The 17553-nt window shown below is 49.2% G+C and overlaps 7 protein-coding genes across 7 annotated transcripts; 6 read left to right on the forward strand and 1 right to left on the reverse strand.

Moving 5' to 3' along the window:
• Positions 1-693: 693 nt before the first annotated feature.
• K452DRAFT_248906 (uncharacterized protein) lies at positions 694-2534 on the reverse strand. The gene is made up of 3 exons (XM_033538116.1): positions 2280-2534; positions 1772-2224; positions 694-1723 (listed from the first exon to the last, which is right to left on the reverse strand). The coding sequence occupies exons 1-3, from the start codon at positions 2450-2452 to the stop codon at positions 796-798; spliced, it is 1554 nt and encodes a 517-aa protein (XP_033398001.1). The 5' UTR covers positions 2453-2534; the 3' UTR covers positions 694-795.
• A 338-nt stretch (positions 2535-2872) lies between these two features.
• On the forward strand, positions 2873-4207 carry K452DRAFT_358129 (uncharacterized protein; the record flags this gene model as incomplete). The annotated part of the gene is made up of 4 exons (XM_033546171.1): positions 2873-2950; positions 3004-3544; positions 3595-3813; positions 3861-4207. The coding sequence occupies 4 exons, from the start codon at positions 2873-2875 to the stop codon at positions 4205-4207; spliced, it is 1185 nt and encodes a 394-aa protein (XP_033398002.1).
• Positions 4208-5516: 1309 nt separating this feature from the next.
• Positions 5517-7259, forward strand: K452DRAFT_326261 (uncharacterized protein; the record flags this gene model as incomplete). Its single annotated transcript, XM_033544837.1, has 4 exons — positions 5517-5644; positions 5698-6462; positions 6518-7023; positions 7072-7259. The coding sequence occupies 4 exons, from the start codon at positions 5517-5519 to the stop codon at positions 7257-7259; spliced, it is 1587 nt and encodes a 528-aa protein (XP_033398003.1).
• A 667-nt stretch (positions 7260-7926) lies between these two features.
• K452DRAFT_226952 (uncharacterized protein) lies at positions 7927-12705 on the forward strand (the record flags this gene model as incomplete). Its single annotated transcript, XM_033536867.1, has 12 exons — positions 7927-8323; positions 8391-8827; positions 8883-9199; positions 9242-9494; positions 9545-9964; positions 10009-10184; positions 10230-10620; positions 10669-10981; positions 11027-11104; positions 11167-11726; positions 11783-12246; positions 12300-12705. The coding sequence occupies 12 exons, from the start codon at positions 7927-7929 to the stop codon at positions 12703-12705; spliced, it is 4212 nt and encodes a 1403-aa protein (XP_033398004.1).
• Positions 12706-14769: 2064 nt separating this feature from the next.
• K452DRAFT_193514 (uncharacterized protein) lies at positions 14770-15720 on the forward strand (the record flags this gene model as incomplete). Its single annotated transcript, XM_033535885.1, has 2 exons — positions 14770-15296; positions 15348-15720. Coding segments are annotated over 2 exons (900 nt in total), but the record flags the coding sequence as incomplete, so codon positions are not given.
• Positions 15721-16704: 984 nt separating this feature from the next.
• K452DRAFT_248912 (uncharacterized protein) lies at positions 16705-17363 on the forward strand (the record flags this gene model as incomplete). Its single annotated transcript, XM_033538117.1, has 1 exon — positions 16705-17363. A coding segment is annotated over exon 1 (402 nt), but the record flags the coding sequence as incomplete, so codon positions are not given.
• Positions 17098-17541, forward strand: K452DRAFT_248913 (uncharacterized protein; the record flags this gene model as incomplete). Its single annotated transcript, XM_033538118.1, has 1 exon — positions 17098-17541. A coding segment is annotated over exon 1 (168 nt), but the record flags the coding sequence as incomplete, so codon positions are not given.
• Positions 17542-17553: the final 12 nt, after the last annotated feature.

The following is a 17553-nucleotide window of genomic DNA, read 5'->3' on the forward strand; positions in this document are numbered from 1 at the left end:
ACAGCAGAGGCAGAGTACAAAGGTAGGTAGCGCGTGGCACTTACAAGCCGCGACTCTCTCCCGCCAACCGCCGCCACAGTTACACAGTACAGCGGAGGCGGGCGTGGCGGTGTCATACATACGCTGCAGCATGTCGTGAGTCGTCTGTCAGGACCCTCTCCTGCAGGGAAGCGGTGGTGATCGCATTGGCGTCCTCTGCCGGGTAGCTGCTTAGCAGCGCGCTCGGCTACGTCGCCTTTCCCAACCATTCATTCATAACATCAGGCATGTTCTCGTCGTTCCCTCCTTCCCTCAAGCAGATCCTCACACTCACACCTCGCGGCCATATGTATTGCCATATCGCCATTGCCCTGCGCATCGTACGATCCGGAGCTCGCGTCTTCATCCAGGACCGGAGATCCTCTGGCGCCCGGCTATCGTCGACTGCATGGCTCGCGGAGGACTGGTGTTGCGTGCAGGTCTTCGATCTTGGCCAGGGCGTCTGGGCCCAGGCAGGCAAGCTTTGCATGTGCTCCGGTGCGGAGATGCGGAGGTGGGTGGGGTGGTGGGGTTGTGCGCTGCTGATTGCTGATGTGGGCTGTCGGTCGGCAAGCTCGAGCTCGCGACTCGCTTACGCCGGTGAGCGACACTATAACGACGACCCGGACAATATGAAAAATACTTAAGCGAGAGCAAGTCTGAGAAATTGGCAATGGCAGATCAAGAGTTTGTACTGCTACTTCTTTTGCAACCCAGCTTCTCTCCTATACACCGGGGAGTGCCTTCTCTACTAACAGTCGCCTTGCTCCGTCAACTCTACTGCTGACCAGCATCCTCAGCGACAAGATCCATGGCCTTGTCTGAGCCCGTCAGAATCACGTTCCACTGCTTTCCCGCTAACTCGTTCTCCCGCAGCGTGATCTCAACCTCAACATCCGTGTCAGGTGGCGGCACAGTAGCTTGCATACCTGCCTTGTCCGTGGTAGGGCGTACCCATGTGCCGCTCTTCGGCTTGATGTCGAAGCGGAGAACCATCAAGGCCACGAACGCAATGATCTCTGTGGTTGCGAAGTGGCGACCGGGGCAGAGTGTGGAGCCACCGCCGAATCCGCGGAATCCAACCGGGTTCAGGCGGCGATCACCTGTGCCGGTGCGTATGAAGCGCTTGTGATTGAACTCGCTGACGCTCTCGCCGTAGACTTCCTTTGAGCTGTGCTGCACCGGGCCCGGGATCATCAGAGTACTGCCTTTCTTGAGGAGGTACTTGTTGTCGAGGAGGTAGTCTTGCTGGACAACTCGAACAGAAGTACCAGTGCCGTGGACACGCAAGACTTCTTGCATCGTGGAAAGTAAGATTGGGCAGAGAGATTTAACCTCAGTTATGTCGATAGAGACACTGTCTCCTTCGACTTTGCAAAGACGGTATAGTTCTTCTCTGCATTCATTTAGAGCGGCAGCGTCTGAGATGATGTGCCACAAGACCCAGAACGCTGAAGGTATGGTGTTGGTCAGAATCGCCACAGCACCTCCTAGCTCAAATCGCGCCGTGTCTTCGAGCGAGACATTGTAGTCGGCACTGTGCTCGTACCTTGCACGGACAAGTGCTGAACCTTGTTCGTGTCCTTTACTGCCGTAGTACTTCATGAACGCTTCGACAAGCTTTTCGCGGGCTTGAATGCTCTCTCTGGCTAGGATGGAAGGCAACAGTTGAAGCAACAGGACTACAATACCCGGTTCGAACTTCCTGTACTTGGTGTAAGATTATAGCTCAACTCAAGTTGAAGGTACTTACCAGAACGCATCTAAAACGTCAGGGTCCTGGAAAGGGTTCTTGGGACCAAAGACTGCCTCCGTCGTGGCCCAGGCAATTTCCTTTTGAACCCACTTGTACAGCATCATGGTCGTGGGAGTCTGGGAAGCCAATGTGTCAAGGAACTCGGAGACCTTCTGAACCGAACGCCTGTTCATGGCATCAAGGTTGGTACCGGGGGTTACGGCAGGGTGGATTGCCTTGTCAAACTCTATAGCGTAGCTATGTTCGCCCACACCGTTGCGATCCATCTTCAGTATCTTTCTGCCTTCCGGTGTCGCTCCCATGACGTTTATCGCCGCTCTCGCTTCAATGGGTGCGAAATCGAGAATTCGGGCCTGACGCTGGACGACGGGGATTAGGCTGGTTGAATTGACGACGTAGATTCTCGATCCGGGGAGGCGCAAGGTGTAGATGGGAAGATTGTACTTGTCGCTGGTGCCGGAGTTAGCGAAGAAGGCCAATTGAAGCGAATTTGCAGTCGACTTACCGGAGATCGGTGTAGAACTTGGACTTTTTGCCCATTCCAATGATTGGGCCCAGGAAGGGGATTTCGGTTGCGACTGCGGGGGGTTCCTTTTCGTCATGGGTGTATGAGAGCAGGAAGCGCAGAAAGACGTATGTCGTCACCAGGCTGGCCGCAACAATAGCGCCCGAAGCCATGGTGGGTGGTGGGTGATGTTTCTGTCAAGGTGAAAGGTGGGTGGTGAGGGAGGAAAAGGAGGAGGAAGAGGAGGAGGAAAGTGGGTGGGCGAGAAGCTGAGCGCGTCCAGCAGGCAGGTGGAAACGCGTCTCGTCATATGCCTGCAGCTTCACCATTGCCAAGCTACCAGCCACAGTGCAGCCTAGCGAGCGGCAGGCGGCATTCCATGGATTGCACGGGCCGGATCAGCTTTGTTACCGCGCGGCACGGCTTACGTCCGGCCGTGTTACACAAGGTAGGTAAGCTGACTGCTTCTTTAATGTTCGACCTGTTGTAACACATTCCCAAAAAAGCGACACTGTTAGTGCTACCAAAGTCGCCGATGGCTCATCATATAGGAATCGCAGCCCAGACTAGGGGCCGGAGCAGCCGAAGCCGCCATGGAGAACTCAACCACTACCCAGACCTACCAGCCGGTCGAGACACTCACCCATTTGGTGTCTTTGGAGGCATTCTACGTAAGACCAGACATCCAACAACACAAAATTTACGCGTGCACTGACATCAAAAGGGCATAATATGGGCCGGATTCGTCATCTGTACCTTCACTTGCGCAGGCCGTATTTACGTACGGTACATGTGCTTCCGCCGCCTACTCGTAGATGACTGGGTCATGCTGTTTGCTTGGGTTTTGCTACTTTGCGTAGCGGCCTTGGGTCAGGCATACCTCAAATACATCTACATGCTGATGGCGGTTTCGAAGGGAGAGTTACAGCCAGATCCAAATTTCCCCAGGGACGCTAAAAGAGGCCTACGAGCTTTTGGATCTGCCATGCTTTTCTCCTACCTCGGGATCTGGGCTATCAAGCTGAACTTCCTCTTATTCTTCAAACGCCTTGGAAATCAGATCACCGCCTACCTCATATTTTGGTGGGTCGTGCTCCTAATCACTATCGCTTGCGGAGCGGTTAGTATTGGGGTCATGCAATTCCACTGTCTTTTTGGTCCCATAAAAGACATAATGATCATCTGTCCTCAGTACAAGACCTTGAGGCAGACTTATGATTTCTTCAAGGTATCCTGCATCGTAGATTGTGTCTCAGATGCGCTCAGTATGTTTACCCCTAATCGACTGCTTGCTAAGAAATACTAACTTGCATAGTTATTTGCTTCCCGATCGTCATCTTCTGGAAAGTGCGCATATCTCTAAAAAAGAAGATTATACTCTCCGGTATCTTTTCTCTTGTTTCTTTTACTATCGCAGTAACCATCGTAAGAGGAAGTATCTTCGGTGGTGTCTACAAAACTATCAACGAGAACAAGAGAATGGATATGAATGTTACCTGGGTGTGGTTTTGGTTTTACATCGAGTACTCAGTTTGTAAGTATTATTTGTCTACTCGCTGTTCGAAGGCTTACACTAGGCAGCATTCATAATCGCTTGCCTAGTCTCATTCCGAGCACTCTTTGCCCGGAGAGAAAAGAGAGCGTACGAAAACGAGGCACGACAAAGAGAGCAAGCACACCAAGAACAGAAGACTTCTTCATCTCGGAAAAGTTCAGGGCTCCGAGGAAGAGCGAGGCGGTTCCATGACAGTATCCTCGATTCTATCAGGACCACCGAGACTGTCAGTGATCTCGACCTGCCAATGCCGGCATCGGGAAGGTTTAGCCCGACTTTCATTACGGAATACGAGCCTGAATCTACTCCCAAAAACAAAATTAACTCGATGGAAACCTCATCTAGTCAAAGGACCGGCTCGCAAGATGTGTGATGGAATGAGAAACCAAAATGGGCTGAAGGACTGTTATTTTCGGCAGTTGGGCGAACGTGACGAATGCAATATGATGCCTGTGTCCAGACCAAGATAGTGCTCAAAGGCGGTTCGCTTGTTCTTTGCAGATGAAATACTCTTTGAATTGCGTTTACAATCTATACAACGCCACTGTAATAGACTTTTCTGAATGTGATGAAATCGAGATAAACTTCGCTGAAGTTGCCACCGTCTCATACGCTAGTTTCTCACACACGAAGTGGGGGCTGGAAAACTAGTTTGCAAGCTCGATCCTTGTCCACTCAGTAGTCAGGCGCGCAGTGCAAGGTAGACTCAAACCATCTTCCGTGTAACATTGATATGCACTTAGGTCTCAGACGCGGGGTTGTAAACCAGGATTCAACGGCCATTCAACACTGCACGATGCAACTCTGGGGCCTGAAAATAGGCAACGGCAGGATCGGGCAGCTTGAGCTGAGATAGAAAGCAAACATAGCTAAACACGCAGTGATGGAGGATGACTCGTCCTTCAGCTTCTATGTATACCCATGTAAACCCTAACGGTTGGGATTCGGCCGAGAGATGTGTGCTTGGGATTTGACGTTATTGGTACTTCGCCTCGCTGATAATAGCACTACACCGCTGAGGGTTTTCACGGGCACTGTCAAGGCGACTTTGACTTTTGGAAAAATAGAAAGAGACACATCACTCACGTCAGCAGAGTAACTTGCTGTTTTACAGCCCCTACAAGCGTGGCTCAATAGTTTGTTATCGTATCTGACTACTATGATATTGCCCAATAGGGGCAGTTTTTCTGTGGCTGTGAGGTCCTTTAGGTTCGCAGAAACAGTTGAAGTCTGCCTTGTTGGATCTAAAAATGCTTCATATGGGCTACACACTGCGAGCACACCCTCCATAATTCCCTAAATGGGTAGTGAAGCCGAAAAGCCAACAATGTAGAGTGAGATGTAGAGCTGTGCATCGTATACCTAGGTAGCCCTGTCGGAGTCTCGTCCGCCAGAGCACTGACAAGACGAGCTGGATGGCTATGAGCTTCCGACATTTCTCAGGGGAAAGGCATAGATAAATACTGGTTGGTAGAGAGTATGATGTTGACAGTGTTTCCTTCGCAAATCATCGTCTTACCATGTCTTTCTCAATAAATTCTGTGGACTCAGTGCTAACGGTCCTTCCGTTCGGTTATCCTTCTCTGTCATGGCCTGATCAAGCTGGACTCTCTCATAGAGTTTCACTAATCGGCTGCTTCCTGATATCCATACTCGTCTTCAGATATGCCATTAGCGTCTTCATGTACCATCAGCAGCATCGCAGTACAACTGAACAAAAACTTCCACCGGCATACCCTTCACTCATTCCATGGCTTGGAAACGCAATTCCGTATCTTGTCAACAATGCTGCTTTTCTACAAACCGCTAGGTAAACTGATATTAACTTCAACGTAACACTTCAGATCACTGACCAAGTCTCAGTTCATATGACGGCAAACCAACTCCTTCCAAAGTTACAATAGCAGGGAAAGAGTTTTATCTCTTTTCAGGTCGCGAGGCCGTACGGAAGCTCTGGAAATCGCAGTCTCTTTCCAGCCCGATACCATTCTACGTCCACGTGCTAAGACACTTCTTTGGCATGCACGAACGTGCGCTCGCAACTTATCAAGCTGATAATTCTGGCGCATTTCCGCAGCCTTTTCCGGGCAGCAACGTTCCGGAGAGAAATCGTGTAGACCGTTTTACCCACCAAGGATTCAAACAGGCATTTTCTGGGCCGGCACTTGCTCCGACTACACGGCGGTTTACGGAAGATCTTGTCAGGAGATTTGACGGTCTTTCATTCTCAAACGAGTGGACGGAGATGCCAGATCTGTTGGAGTTCTTCCGCACCATCCATGGCGCGGCCCTACTTCAAGCAATCTTCGGGCCTTCGCTATTGAAGATCAATCCAACCTTCATTGAGGATGTTTGGAAATTCGACGATTCGGTTCCCTGGCTCGCTCGCATGATACCTTCTTTTATCCACCCGGAGCCGTATCGAGCTAGACAAAGGGTCCGCGAGCAACTGAAGTCGTGGTACAAGTATGCGAGAGCAAACTTTACCGAGGACTGCGTTTATGAAGACGGAGATGGCGACCCGTTCTGGGGCTCTGAGTTGATACGATATCAGCAAAAGAAGTATCTTCAGGCTGATAACTATGACGACGATGCTCTTGCATCTGCGGACTTAGCTTTGGTGTGGGGGTAAGTGTTCTTAATCTGCTCCGTCTTAACCAAAAGAGGTACTAAGAAGCCGCAGCACGGTTGGAAACGCAATTCCCACTACAATGCTTTCAGTGTATCACATCTTCAAGGATCCCGCTCTTCTCGAACGCGTACGCGACAATCTTGAAGTTGACTTCGGCCAAACCGCACCGCTCGACATGAACGTCACTGAACTGATTAAGAGCCCGCTACTGTCTTCGGTGCAGGCGGAGGTACTCCGACTTTACGTTAACGTCTGCGTCATGGTGAGCTCGCCTCATGCCGACGTTTCCCTTGGGAGATGGTGGTTGCCAAAAGGAGCTGCCGCCTTGGTGAGCTCCGGCATCTCGCACATGGACGAGAATTACTGGAACACCAGAGACGGCGTTCATCCAGTGCAGTCTTTCTGGGCCGATAGGTTCATAAGCTACCCTCAGGACATCTCTAGTGGTCCAGTGCAGCCGATGGCGAGAGACAAGTATCTGGCTGATCCACAGAGCACTGATGGAAAACCCTCTTTCTCCCTGCAAGGACTCGAAGCATCTTGGATGCCGTACGGAGGTACGTTACACTTTCCAGCTTGTGTAGCTAGGCACTGACGTAAAACAGGCGGGAACGCAATTTGCCCAGGACGATTCCTAGCTAAAAGAGTGATATTGTTCACTATCTCATTGATGACAAGAGAGTTTGACATAGAACTACTTCCGCACACGCTGGAAATGGGCGCCTGGAAATTTGGCATGGGTGTTGAAAAACCAAAGAATGCGATCCCATTTCGCATCAGGAAGAGAACTTGAGAACAATAGGGTGGGAAATTCGTTGCTATTAGGCGTTGGAACCAGTGCAATTTTCGAGTATGGCGTCGCAGGAGTAGAATTATATTATTAACACTGCAATTGAACATTATTTTCATTCTATGTACAACACACCGATATTGCGATTTGCACCTAGTAGAGGCCTTTAGAAGCGATGACCTTTTAGGGTAAATTTCGAGATAAACCACCAAAAACCCGTTGCCGTATTACCACTGCTTGTTGCGCGCAAGTTGCACTGCAGATGACATCATCCATTCTAGCCTCTACGGCTCTACGGCTTCTACTCCCCCGAGAGTCAGATTTTAGCTTTGATTGGTTCCAAAAATAGTGGCGCGGATTGCCCCGGCTATCCGGAAACATGTATGAAAGACATGGTGAAAAAAAGAAAGTTTGTGAAACTATTGAAAGCTGAACTCTGCTACATGTGCAGCAAACATATGTAGTCAGCATGCTGCGCCGCTTCCATTCTTACAGCGTCAAAGCAAGCAAGGGCTGTGTTTGCGCCCCCAAAATTCTTGTGTAACACCTTGATTGGCCCCGCGTGGGATAAGGAACAACCTTCATAGATTTGATGAACCTCAACTTCAGGAACGATGAACTACATCAAACCATGGAACTATCAGTAGACCCTCCAGATCATATTTTCGGAATGTCTTCACAATCGTACCAAGATGACAACGAATCCTCGAAACCATCTCCTTCCGACGCCTCTACCTGTGGCAATGAACGCGAAGGGGACATACAGATTGGCGTGACCTTTCGGAACCTCAATGTATATGGATTCACCTCTTCAGACCAGTACCAACAAACGGTGGCTTCTTACATACTCGACATACCAAAATCTCTGTCACTTTTGTTCAGACGACGCGACTCGCACAAGAGAAACAAGCCGATCATTTTGCGAGACTTTACCGGATTGGTTCGCAGTGGTGAGATGCTGCTTGTTCTCGGAAGACCTGGTAGTGGCTGCTCTACCTTTCTGAAGACTTTGGCAGGAGAAACACGCGGACTTGAGATTGATGACGTATCGAAGATCAACTATGACAGTGAGTGTTATTCTAAAGAGTAAATATCGTCGCAGATCACGAACAAAACAATAACACTTATCTCCAGGCATATCATACCAACAGATGCATAAAACTTTCAAAGGCGACTGCTTGTACCTTGCAGAGCTCGACGTACATTTTCCAGAACTTACTCTGGGTCAGACTCTCAAATTTGCAGCGGCAACGAGAGATGCAAGTTCAGACAGGAAGTTGAAAGCGCATATCGTTGCGAAGGATGCGTCTTCAAAGTTCAATCTCGATGCTGCTTTCGATACTAACGTCGGCAATGCAATGATTCGAGGAATTAGCGGAGGGGAAAAAAGACGAACGAGTATTGCTGAGATGTTCATCAGTGCAGCCAAATTTCAGTTCTGGGACAACAGTACGCGGGGCCTCGACAGCTCTACAGCCCTCGGGTTCGTCCAATTGATCAGGAACTCGACAACAAACCTGCGATCGACGGCCGTGATGAGCATTTACCAGGCTTCGGACGCCATATACGACGTATGTCAACTTTTACATTTTCATACATAAGACTAAAAGCTGATATTTGCTGCAGAATTTCGACAAAGTCACTTTGCTGTATGAAGGCCGTCAGATCTATTTCGGTCCCGCTTGGCTCGCCGCAAATTACTTCATTGAGCTAGGCTTCGATAAACCTCCTCGTGCAACGACTGCTGACTTTTTAACCTCTCTCACGCATCCAGCAGAGCGCCATGTGAGAAAGGGTTTCGAAAACCGCGTGCCTCGCTCTGCTGATGAATTTATGGAGGTCTGGAGGCGCAGTTCTGCTGCGAAGGCACTTCTCCAGGAGATTGACAAACCCAACACGGTTTCGAAGGAGGTACTCCAAGTGCACAATGCTGACGTCTTGCGGTAAGCCTCTTCTCATCACTGGTTGAGGTCATTATTCTAAAGATCCTGCAGCCGTGAAACACTGACCTATCTGCTCCCAATCTGGGCTCAGATTTGGCTTTGCATCAAAAGAGGTTTTCAAAGGCTCCGCAACAACTACGTACCGACCTTGGCTGGTATCATTGGAAACACTATAATCGCTATCGTAGTGGGCAGTGTTTACTTCAATTTGGGCGAAGACACCGACGCCCTTGACAAGCGCGCCGTACTGGTCTTTTTCTCTCTTATGATCAACGCATATGCACCTGCATTCGAGGTATACACATCACTGACTACTCCCTCAATCATTGCTAATATGTTGGGAAGATCATGGCAATGTGGGCTCAGCGACCCATTGTCGAAAAGCACAATCGATACGCTTTCTACCATCCCTTTACAGAGAGCTGCGCTTCCCTCATCTGCGACCTGCCAAACAAGATCTTGACTTGCATCATGTTCAACACCACCCTCTATTTCATGACTAACCTGCGGATGACTGCGGGTGCTTTCTTCACCTATCTTCTGTTTATATTCACCACCATACTGACCATGTCAATGTTCTTCCGAATGGTTGGATCACTTTCAAGGACGATTGAGCAAACAATGGTGCCCGTTTCTATGGTAATCCTCTTGTTCAGCGCATATACGGGCTTTATCATCCCTGTCAAGGATATGGTTCCCTGGCTGAGCTGGTTGAGACGGCTCAACCCGATTGCGTTTGCCTACGAAAGCTTGATGATCAATGAGGTATTTTGCATATCCTCTACTACCAACAATTCTAATAGTGGCAGTTCACTGGCCGTCGCTTTTCATGTTCAAGCCTCATACCTGCCGGACCAGGTTATGCCGAAAATGACTTGGAACACAAAGTTTGTGCTGCAATTGGCTCAAGGCCTGGAAACTTTGAGGTCGATGGTTCCGCTTTCATCGAGTCGAAATACGGATTCGAAACAAGCCATCTCTGGAGGTAAGTGTTTCCTCGGCTTACCAATTCTCTCGCTAACGCAGCCAGGAATATTGGTATAATACTATCAATGCTGGTGATTCTTTGCACAATTCACCTCGTCGCGACTGAGTATATCCCTGCCCAAATCTCCCGGGGCGAAGTGCTCCTTTTCCAAAAAGCAAACCGGAAGAACAAAAAGGTCGTCAATGATGAAGAGACGATACAACTTGCAGATTTCTCCCACAACGCGTACAATGGCGAAAGCGCTCACAAACAGACGCCATTCCACGATACAACAGAAATTCATGACGAAACTGAGTGTTCAGAGCAAACGAGAGATCAGTCAACATTCCATTGGAGCAATGTCAACTATTCAATCAAAACCAAAAACGGAACGCGACAAATCCTGAATGACATCGAAGGTTGGGTCCAACCGAGCACACTGACTGCTTTAATGGTATGTCACCCTGCTTCTTATCATGGTCTTCCTAACGATGGTGGCTAGGGCGTTACCGGTGCAGGCAAGACCAGCCTCCTCGATATCTTATCCTGTCGAACAAGGGTAGGTGTAGTAACAGGTGACATTTTCCTCGGCAAGCAGCAACGTGCGGCAGACTTTCAGCGAAAGACAGGCTACGTTCAACAAGAGGATATTCATCTTCCCACTATGACAGTTCGCGAAGCTTTGGAGTTCAGCGCACAATTACGGCAGACCAGCGGCAAGGCATCATCCGAGCAATCAGACCATGTTCAGCACGTCATTGACAGTTTGGACATGAGCTCATATGCTGAAGCTGTTACTGGCGTTCCAGGTGAAGGTAAAATATAAAATTTCTCTAGTCAAGGCTTAGCTAACAGATAAGGCCTTAATGTCGAGCAACGGAAGCGACTCAGCATTGCGGTAGAGATGGTGGCCAGACCTGAACTACTCTTGTTCCTAGGTATGCAACTGAATATTGAAGCGACACTGGTTCAAATCTCAATTCGCTAAATCATTGGATAGATGAACCCACTTCTGGTCTTGACAGTCAAACGGCCTGGTCAATATGTATGCTGCTTCGCAAGCTAGCAGACAACGGGCAAGCTATTCTCATTACTATACACCAACCATCTTCACAACTCTTCCAGGTATTCGATCGTCTGTTGCTTTTGGACAGGTCTGGGAAGACGCTTTATTTCGGCGACATCGGACCAGACTTCTCGAAACTGACTAGTTACTTCGAAAGCAACGGTGCATCAGCATGTGGCTTTGGCCAGAATCCTGCAGAATGGGTACTGGATGTTACGGGATGTTCGCAGGACGCCGATGCCTCGCAAGCACATCCGTCAAAGAATTGGTGTGAGGTTTGGGCTCGAAGTGCTGAAAGAAAAGAAGTCTTGCGCCACCATGCGGGCCTGAAGCAGCTGGCAGTTGGTGTTGCAGACTCACAGGCAGTGGTACAAAGAGATCAGTTTGCGGCATCTTACCCGCGCCAGCTGCAACTGGTCACAAAGCGCGTATTTCAAGAGTATTGGCGCGACCCGGTATACCTATACTCGAAAGTTGGCCTCTGTGCTGGTGTGGTAAGTCAAAACTCAGATAATTAACCTCAAAAGTTAAAGAAGCTTACTATCTCAAGACTCTCTGCAACGGCCTTTCTTTCTTCAACACCACCCTTGACATCCAAGGCATATCTAACATTTTCTTCTCTGTTTTCCTCTTTACTCAACTCTTTAGCACCCTCGACCAACAAGTCATTCCGCGCCTTACATCCGGAAGAGCACTTTTCGAAGCCCGAGAGAGAAGATCGAAGACGTACTCATGGGCCGTCATGATCTTTGCCCACATTACTGTCGAACTCTTCTGGCAAACGATAGCAACACTTTGGATTTTCGTGACCTGGTGGTACCCTACCGGCCTATGGAAAAATCACGATCCAAGCCTTGGATCAAGTGAGCGAAGCGGTCTTGCTTTCGGCGTGATATGGCTTTTCAACCTGTGGATATCAACCTTTTCACAGGCTGTAGGCGTGGGAATGGATCACGAAGAGACGGCCGTGCAAATTGCGACCCTGTTCTTTTGGCTATCGCTTGTATTCTGCGGGTAGGTCTTACTCTCTTGTATTGACAACGAATAACACGTACTAACTACTTCAGTGTCCTCGTACCACCCAAGGACCTTCCCCGCTTTTGGGAGTTTGTCTATCGCGCGTCGCCTATAACGTACTTTATCGACGGCACAGTAGCTGCAGGCCTCGCCAATACTCAGGTCCATTGTTCCAACAGTGAATTCCTTCACATCAACCCTCCGGAAGGTCAAACTTGCGAAAGCTACATGAACCCTTTTATCAGCCTTGCTGGCGGGTACCTCAGCAACATTTATGCAACCAGCGACTGTAGGTATTGTCCCATACTTGATGCAAACCCACTGTTGGCACGTTATGGAGTTGAAGTCGAGAGAAGGTGGCATAATTTTGGATATTTGGCTGTTTATGTAGTGTTTAACATATTGATGACTTTTGGGATCTATTGGGCTGTGCGGGAGAGGAAGGCACGAAATTGAAAAAGATATAGTTGGGCTCGTATGACTGGAATGAACCAAACACAGGATGAAGGGCTTTGTTGAGGTCACAAAGTGTGTCATCGAGATTGAAAGACGTAGAGGACAGATTATAATAGATTTGTCAGTGGTCTTGCAGTTTAGTCTTTTCACCGAAATGCACTTCTTTGCTCTGTTTGGCTGCTGCCGGTTACGCGGGGCCCTCCAGCTTGGTCTGGACGCTTGTCTTACTTTTACCAGGATTTTATGTATGTGCGTCATCGTCAGATGCACTCTTTCACACTGTACGTCTGCCTAGCGATGCTATTCTTGGACCCTGGTAAAAAATAGGTCGACGTTTCTTGTTAAGTCACACGTCGTTTGGCCTTGCAGGCCGCAGATTTTCCACACATCCTTGCCACACCATCGGGAGCCTCACAGCCACTGTTTCAAGACCTTCTTGCCGTGAAATTGATCCATTTATCTTACCGACTGCATGGTAGGCGGGTTTACTCGAATACAATTTTTCAGTGTTGGCTATCGAGTGTGATATTATACCTTTGAGTACATTCCTGCATATGTTACTAAGTTCGGCCTGCAGGAAGCGGCATAAATTATCGGATATCGTGTACCGTCACACGTCCATCCCCGCTGTTATCAATAGAGGGTGCTGTTGTAGTTACAATAAATTGTTTCGATTCTCCAATCGGCTGACAGGCACAAACGTAGCTGAACTTCCTAAATAAGTAAAGGTTCAGATCATGCCAGCTGAGAGAGGGTGGGGGCGGTGGTGCATGCGCTCAACCCTACGTGGTACTAGGGTACGCAGTAAACAGGGAATGTTGTGTAGCATTACTTATCCCCGATCCCCGCACCGTCGCAATCTACGAAATTACGATGCTTAACCCCGTCCGCTGCCATCAAAAGCTTTCTCGTTATCTATTCTATCGGTTTTCGCGCTAGCCTCTCACCCATTCATAGTTTTTTGGCCAACAAAGTATGAGACTCCCTCCTCGGCGCCACACCCGCTATGGAGGCCATTGGCGGCATCAAAGGCGTCATTGCTCTTATCGAGATTTCCAGCAGGATCATTTGCTTGTGTGGAGATTATGCGTATGATGTCAAACGCGCCAGGGAAGACATCGAAAAACTCTCCGACGAAATCATGACCCTTCGTGATGTAATAAAAGAAGTCCAAAAAAGAGCCAACGCAATCACATCCGGTTCTGGTGCTTCATGCATCACTGATAACTTGACTCCAACAATCAAGAGATGCACCGAGGAGCTGGAATGCCTTTTACATCGATTAATCCCTGGAAAGGGACGAAAAGCGATGAGGAAGCTAGGGCTTCGAGCCTTGACGTGGCCGTTCAAAAGCAGAGATGTGATGAAGGTCGTGGATACCCTCGAGAGACAGAAGACTACATTCATCCTTGTTTTGAATCTGGATCAGAGGTTCGTCTTCACCACACTCCTATCTAGAAACCAAGGCTAACATCAGGAGTAGTTCCAAAATTGAGGTTTCCGAACAAAGACGACAAACTGAAGAGCAGTTACAGACGATTGAGCGCAGACGCGCGCACCGGTACAGAGCCGAAGAGGCCCGTCATCGCAAAGAAGTTGCAAACCATATCAGCGGGAGTCAAGACTGGAGACTTGAACTGCGGAAGGAAACTATCAGTATGTGGAACTTGCTTTTCGCACAATATATACAGTACCCTGACTAGAAATTAGGAGCTCGAAGGCAAAGTCTCTTAGATAAGCTCTCGAACTTCGATTATACCCGTGCCTTCAAGGCAGCTTGTAGGCAACGTCAAGCTGGAACGGGAGAGTGGCTTGTCGAATTTCCGGAATTCAAAAACTGGCAATTACGGCAAGGTTCATCTTTACTGTGGTGCTCTGGCAAACGTAAGCTTCAGTTTGCAGATGCAATGGCTACCTTCTAATCTCATTATACAGTTGGTTCCGGCAAGACGATTCTCACGTCAGTTTCTCTACAAACAACTGCTTTCAGCTCTTCGCTAACGAAATGTGTTCAGCGCATATGCGGTTACTCATCTTGCTCGGCGATATAGCCGCCAGGGCAAAGTTGCGTACTTTTTCTGCCAATATGACGACGAAAGATCTCTGACAGCAACATCGATCCTGAGTTCCTTAGTGAAGCAACTGCTTGACCCGGAAACGATGCCTAATGAGATTGAGTCCCGTCTGGCAAGCTATCTCAAAGTCGGTTCTCCCGACCTGCATGACCTGGGGGCTCTTATCCAAGAAATACTTTCACAGTCATCGACCCGCTACCTTGTTATCGATGCCATAGATGAGTGTCCCAAGCTAGAGCAGGATGCGCTCTCCAAAACCTTGCAAAGGGTTATGGCTATTCCTTCTGGAAAGACAAAGCTTCTCATCTCAAGCCGCGATACGGTTAGTCGGCAGGTGAAGAGAATTCATCCGACGATCAACTATATTAAATTGAGTTCGGAAGCAATCAAGTCGGACATGAAACTGTTTATCCAGAGAACCGTCGAGGAAAAGGTAGACGACGGAGAGCTTGCAGTTGGCAGCTCGTGCCTACTGCGAAAGATTCAGGATTCACTCATTCAGGGAGCAGATGGAATGTAAGTAGACTTTTAACTGATTTTCTGACTGATACTAATACATTGAGATAGGTTCCTATGGGTTGCTTTCCAGCTTCAAGACGTCTGCAATCAAAAATGCGACAACGACATCTACCGAGTTCTCGAAAATCTCCCAAAAGACCTCCCCGAAACATACAAGCGACTTTTGGGCCGCATCGATGCCGACGGAAACAAAGCTATCGCAACGAGGATCTTCCGCTGGCTTGCCTGCGCAAAGAGGCCGATGACACTTGAGGAGCTTCGCGAAGCTATTGCCGTGGAACCTTTACAGCCCTTCTCCATGCCGGAACGGCTCATCAACGATATTTCCCGGCTTGGACCCTGGTGTCAAGGCCTCGCTGTTGTGAATGAAGAGTACGGTACACTGGAATTCACACACTACACAGTACAAACCTTTCTCCTAGGCGATTGTATAGACGAGCCGTTGAGGGATTTTCACTTTCAGCTAGCGGACGCTGACCGCGAAGCCGGAGAAATATGCGTAACGTACCTCAATTTCAACGATTTCAAGACGCAGCTCGCAAAGCGGCCCAAACCTCAAAACCAATCTCAAATTAGATCGGACGTGATTGTGAGCAGAGCCATTCGCGATGCAGGCTATGGAAACGTCTCGGTTGCATTGTCAAGAATGGCACGGCTAAAGAAGGGCAAGGCCGACATGCCCATTGGCAAACTCATAGGCAATATGGCCGGGAACAACGACGCTCCATCAGCTGAACAAACGATACTAGCTTACCCCTTCCTGGAGTATGCATCTAAGTTTTGGCTGTCGCATACCACTGCCTTTGATGAAAAAAGCACCGAGATATGGAATTTATGGAAGTCAACACTGCCACTTGAACACAGGATTGGTCAAGCACCATGGACATCCGAACAGTTCAACAACCGCGACAGAATTGTCACAAAAACCATCCTCGGCCTCCACCATGTTGCTCTTCTGCGGTGTATAGAAAACAGCAGTGTCCATTTTCCAGACCACGAGCTGGATTACCTCCTAGCAAAAGCAGCAGGAAGAAGAGTTACTAGCCTTGTCTGTACCATCTTAGAAGGACACGAGCTCACACCCGAACGTCTAAGCGCACCACTTCGGGAAGCAGCTCGAGGAGGGCATCTTGACATGGTGGAGAAGCTACTTGCATCAAACGCAAACATCAACTCACGAAATTGCCTGACAGCCCTGCAAGCTGCAGCAATAGGGGGTCATCTCCACGTTGTAGAGGCGTTGCTTGTAGCAGGAGCTGATGTCAATGCCGCTGCTTCAAGCAATGGAGGCCGTACAGCACTCCAGGCAGCATGTGTAGGTGGATACATCGACATCGTAGACGCACTGCTTACTGCAAATGCACACGTAAATGCTCCTGCAGCTAAGCTTGACGGCGAGACAGCACTGCAAGCCGCAGCAGCCGGTGGCTATCTTGACATAGTTGAGATCCTGCTTGCTGCAAATGCCGATGTAAATGCTGCCGCTGCCAGAAAGGGAGGCTACACAGCACTCCAAGCGGCAGCAAGCGGTGGTCATTTCGACGTGGTGGAGAGATTGCTCTTGGCAAATGCCGATGTCAATGCGGTTGCTTCCACTGAAAACGAAAGCCAGACAGCACTCCAAGCAGCAGCTGGTGGTGGCTATCTTGACGTGGTAGAGATGCTGCTTACGGCAAAAGCTGAGGTAAATACTACGGAACAAAATGGGGACCGCACAGCGCTCCAAGCAGCCGCAGCAGGTGGCTATCTCGCAGTGGTGGAGCGGCTCTTGGTTGCAAAGGCCGATATCAACTCACGAGGAGCCGATGGCTGGACAGCACTGCAAGCAGCAGCTAAGGGCGGGCATCTGGAGGTTGTCAAGAGACTGCTAACACTGAAAGCTGATGTCAACGCCCCTGCTGGAAATGGAGGTCGGACAGCGCTTCAAGCAGCAGCCGAGAACGGACATCCTGCGGTCGTAGCGAAGTTGCTAACCGCAAATGCGAACATCCACGAAGCTGATAGATGGGGAGGTAAAACAGCACTGCAGCTAGCAGCCAGGAAGGGGCATCTCGAGGTAGTAGAGATTCTGATTATGGCAGGTGCAGATGTTAACGCTTCAGATGAATGGGGAGGCCGAACTGCCCTCCAAGCAGCAGCTACGGGAGGTCATCTCGAGGTTGTCGAAACGCTTGTTGAAGCAAAGGCTAATATTAATGCTGCCGGTGAGCTGGGAGGCGAGACTGCACTCGAAGCAGCATCTAAGCGAGGTTAC

Source organism: Aplosporella prunicola, assembly GCF_010093885.1.
Source record: "Aplosporella prunicola CBS 121167 unplaced genomic scaffold K452scaffold_11, whole genome shotgun sequence".
NCBI lineage: Eukaryota > Fungi > Ascomycota > Dothideomycetes > Botryosphaeriales > Aplosporellaceae > Aplosporella > Aplosporella prunicola.

Excerpts from the sequence above, each read along its gene's own strand:
- K452DRAFT_248906 (XM_033538116.1), bottom strand. The coding sequence starts at position 2,452 with ATGGCTTCGGGCGCTATTGTTGCGGCCAGCCTGGTGACGACATACGTC. Across the intron at positions 2,225-2,279 it reads AAGTTCTACACCGATCTCCG|CGACAAGTACAATCTTCCCA; the intron begins GTAAGTCGACTG and ends CTCCGGCACCAG. Across the intron at positions 1,724-1,771 it reads GACGTTTTAGATGCGTTCTG|GAAGTTCGAACCGGGTATTG; the intron begins GTAAGTACCTTC and ends CACCAAGTACAG.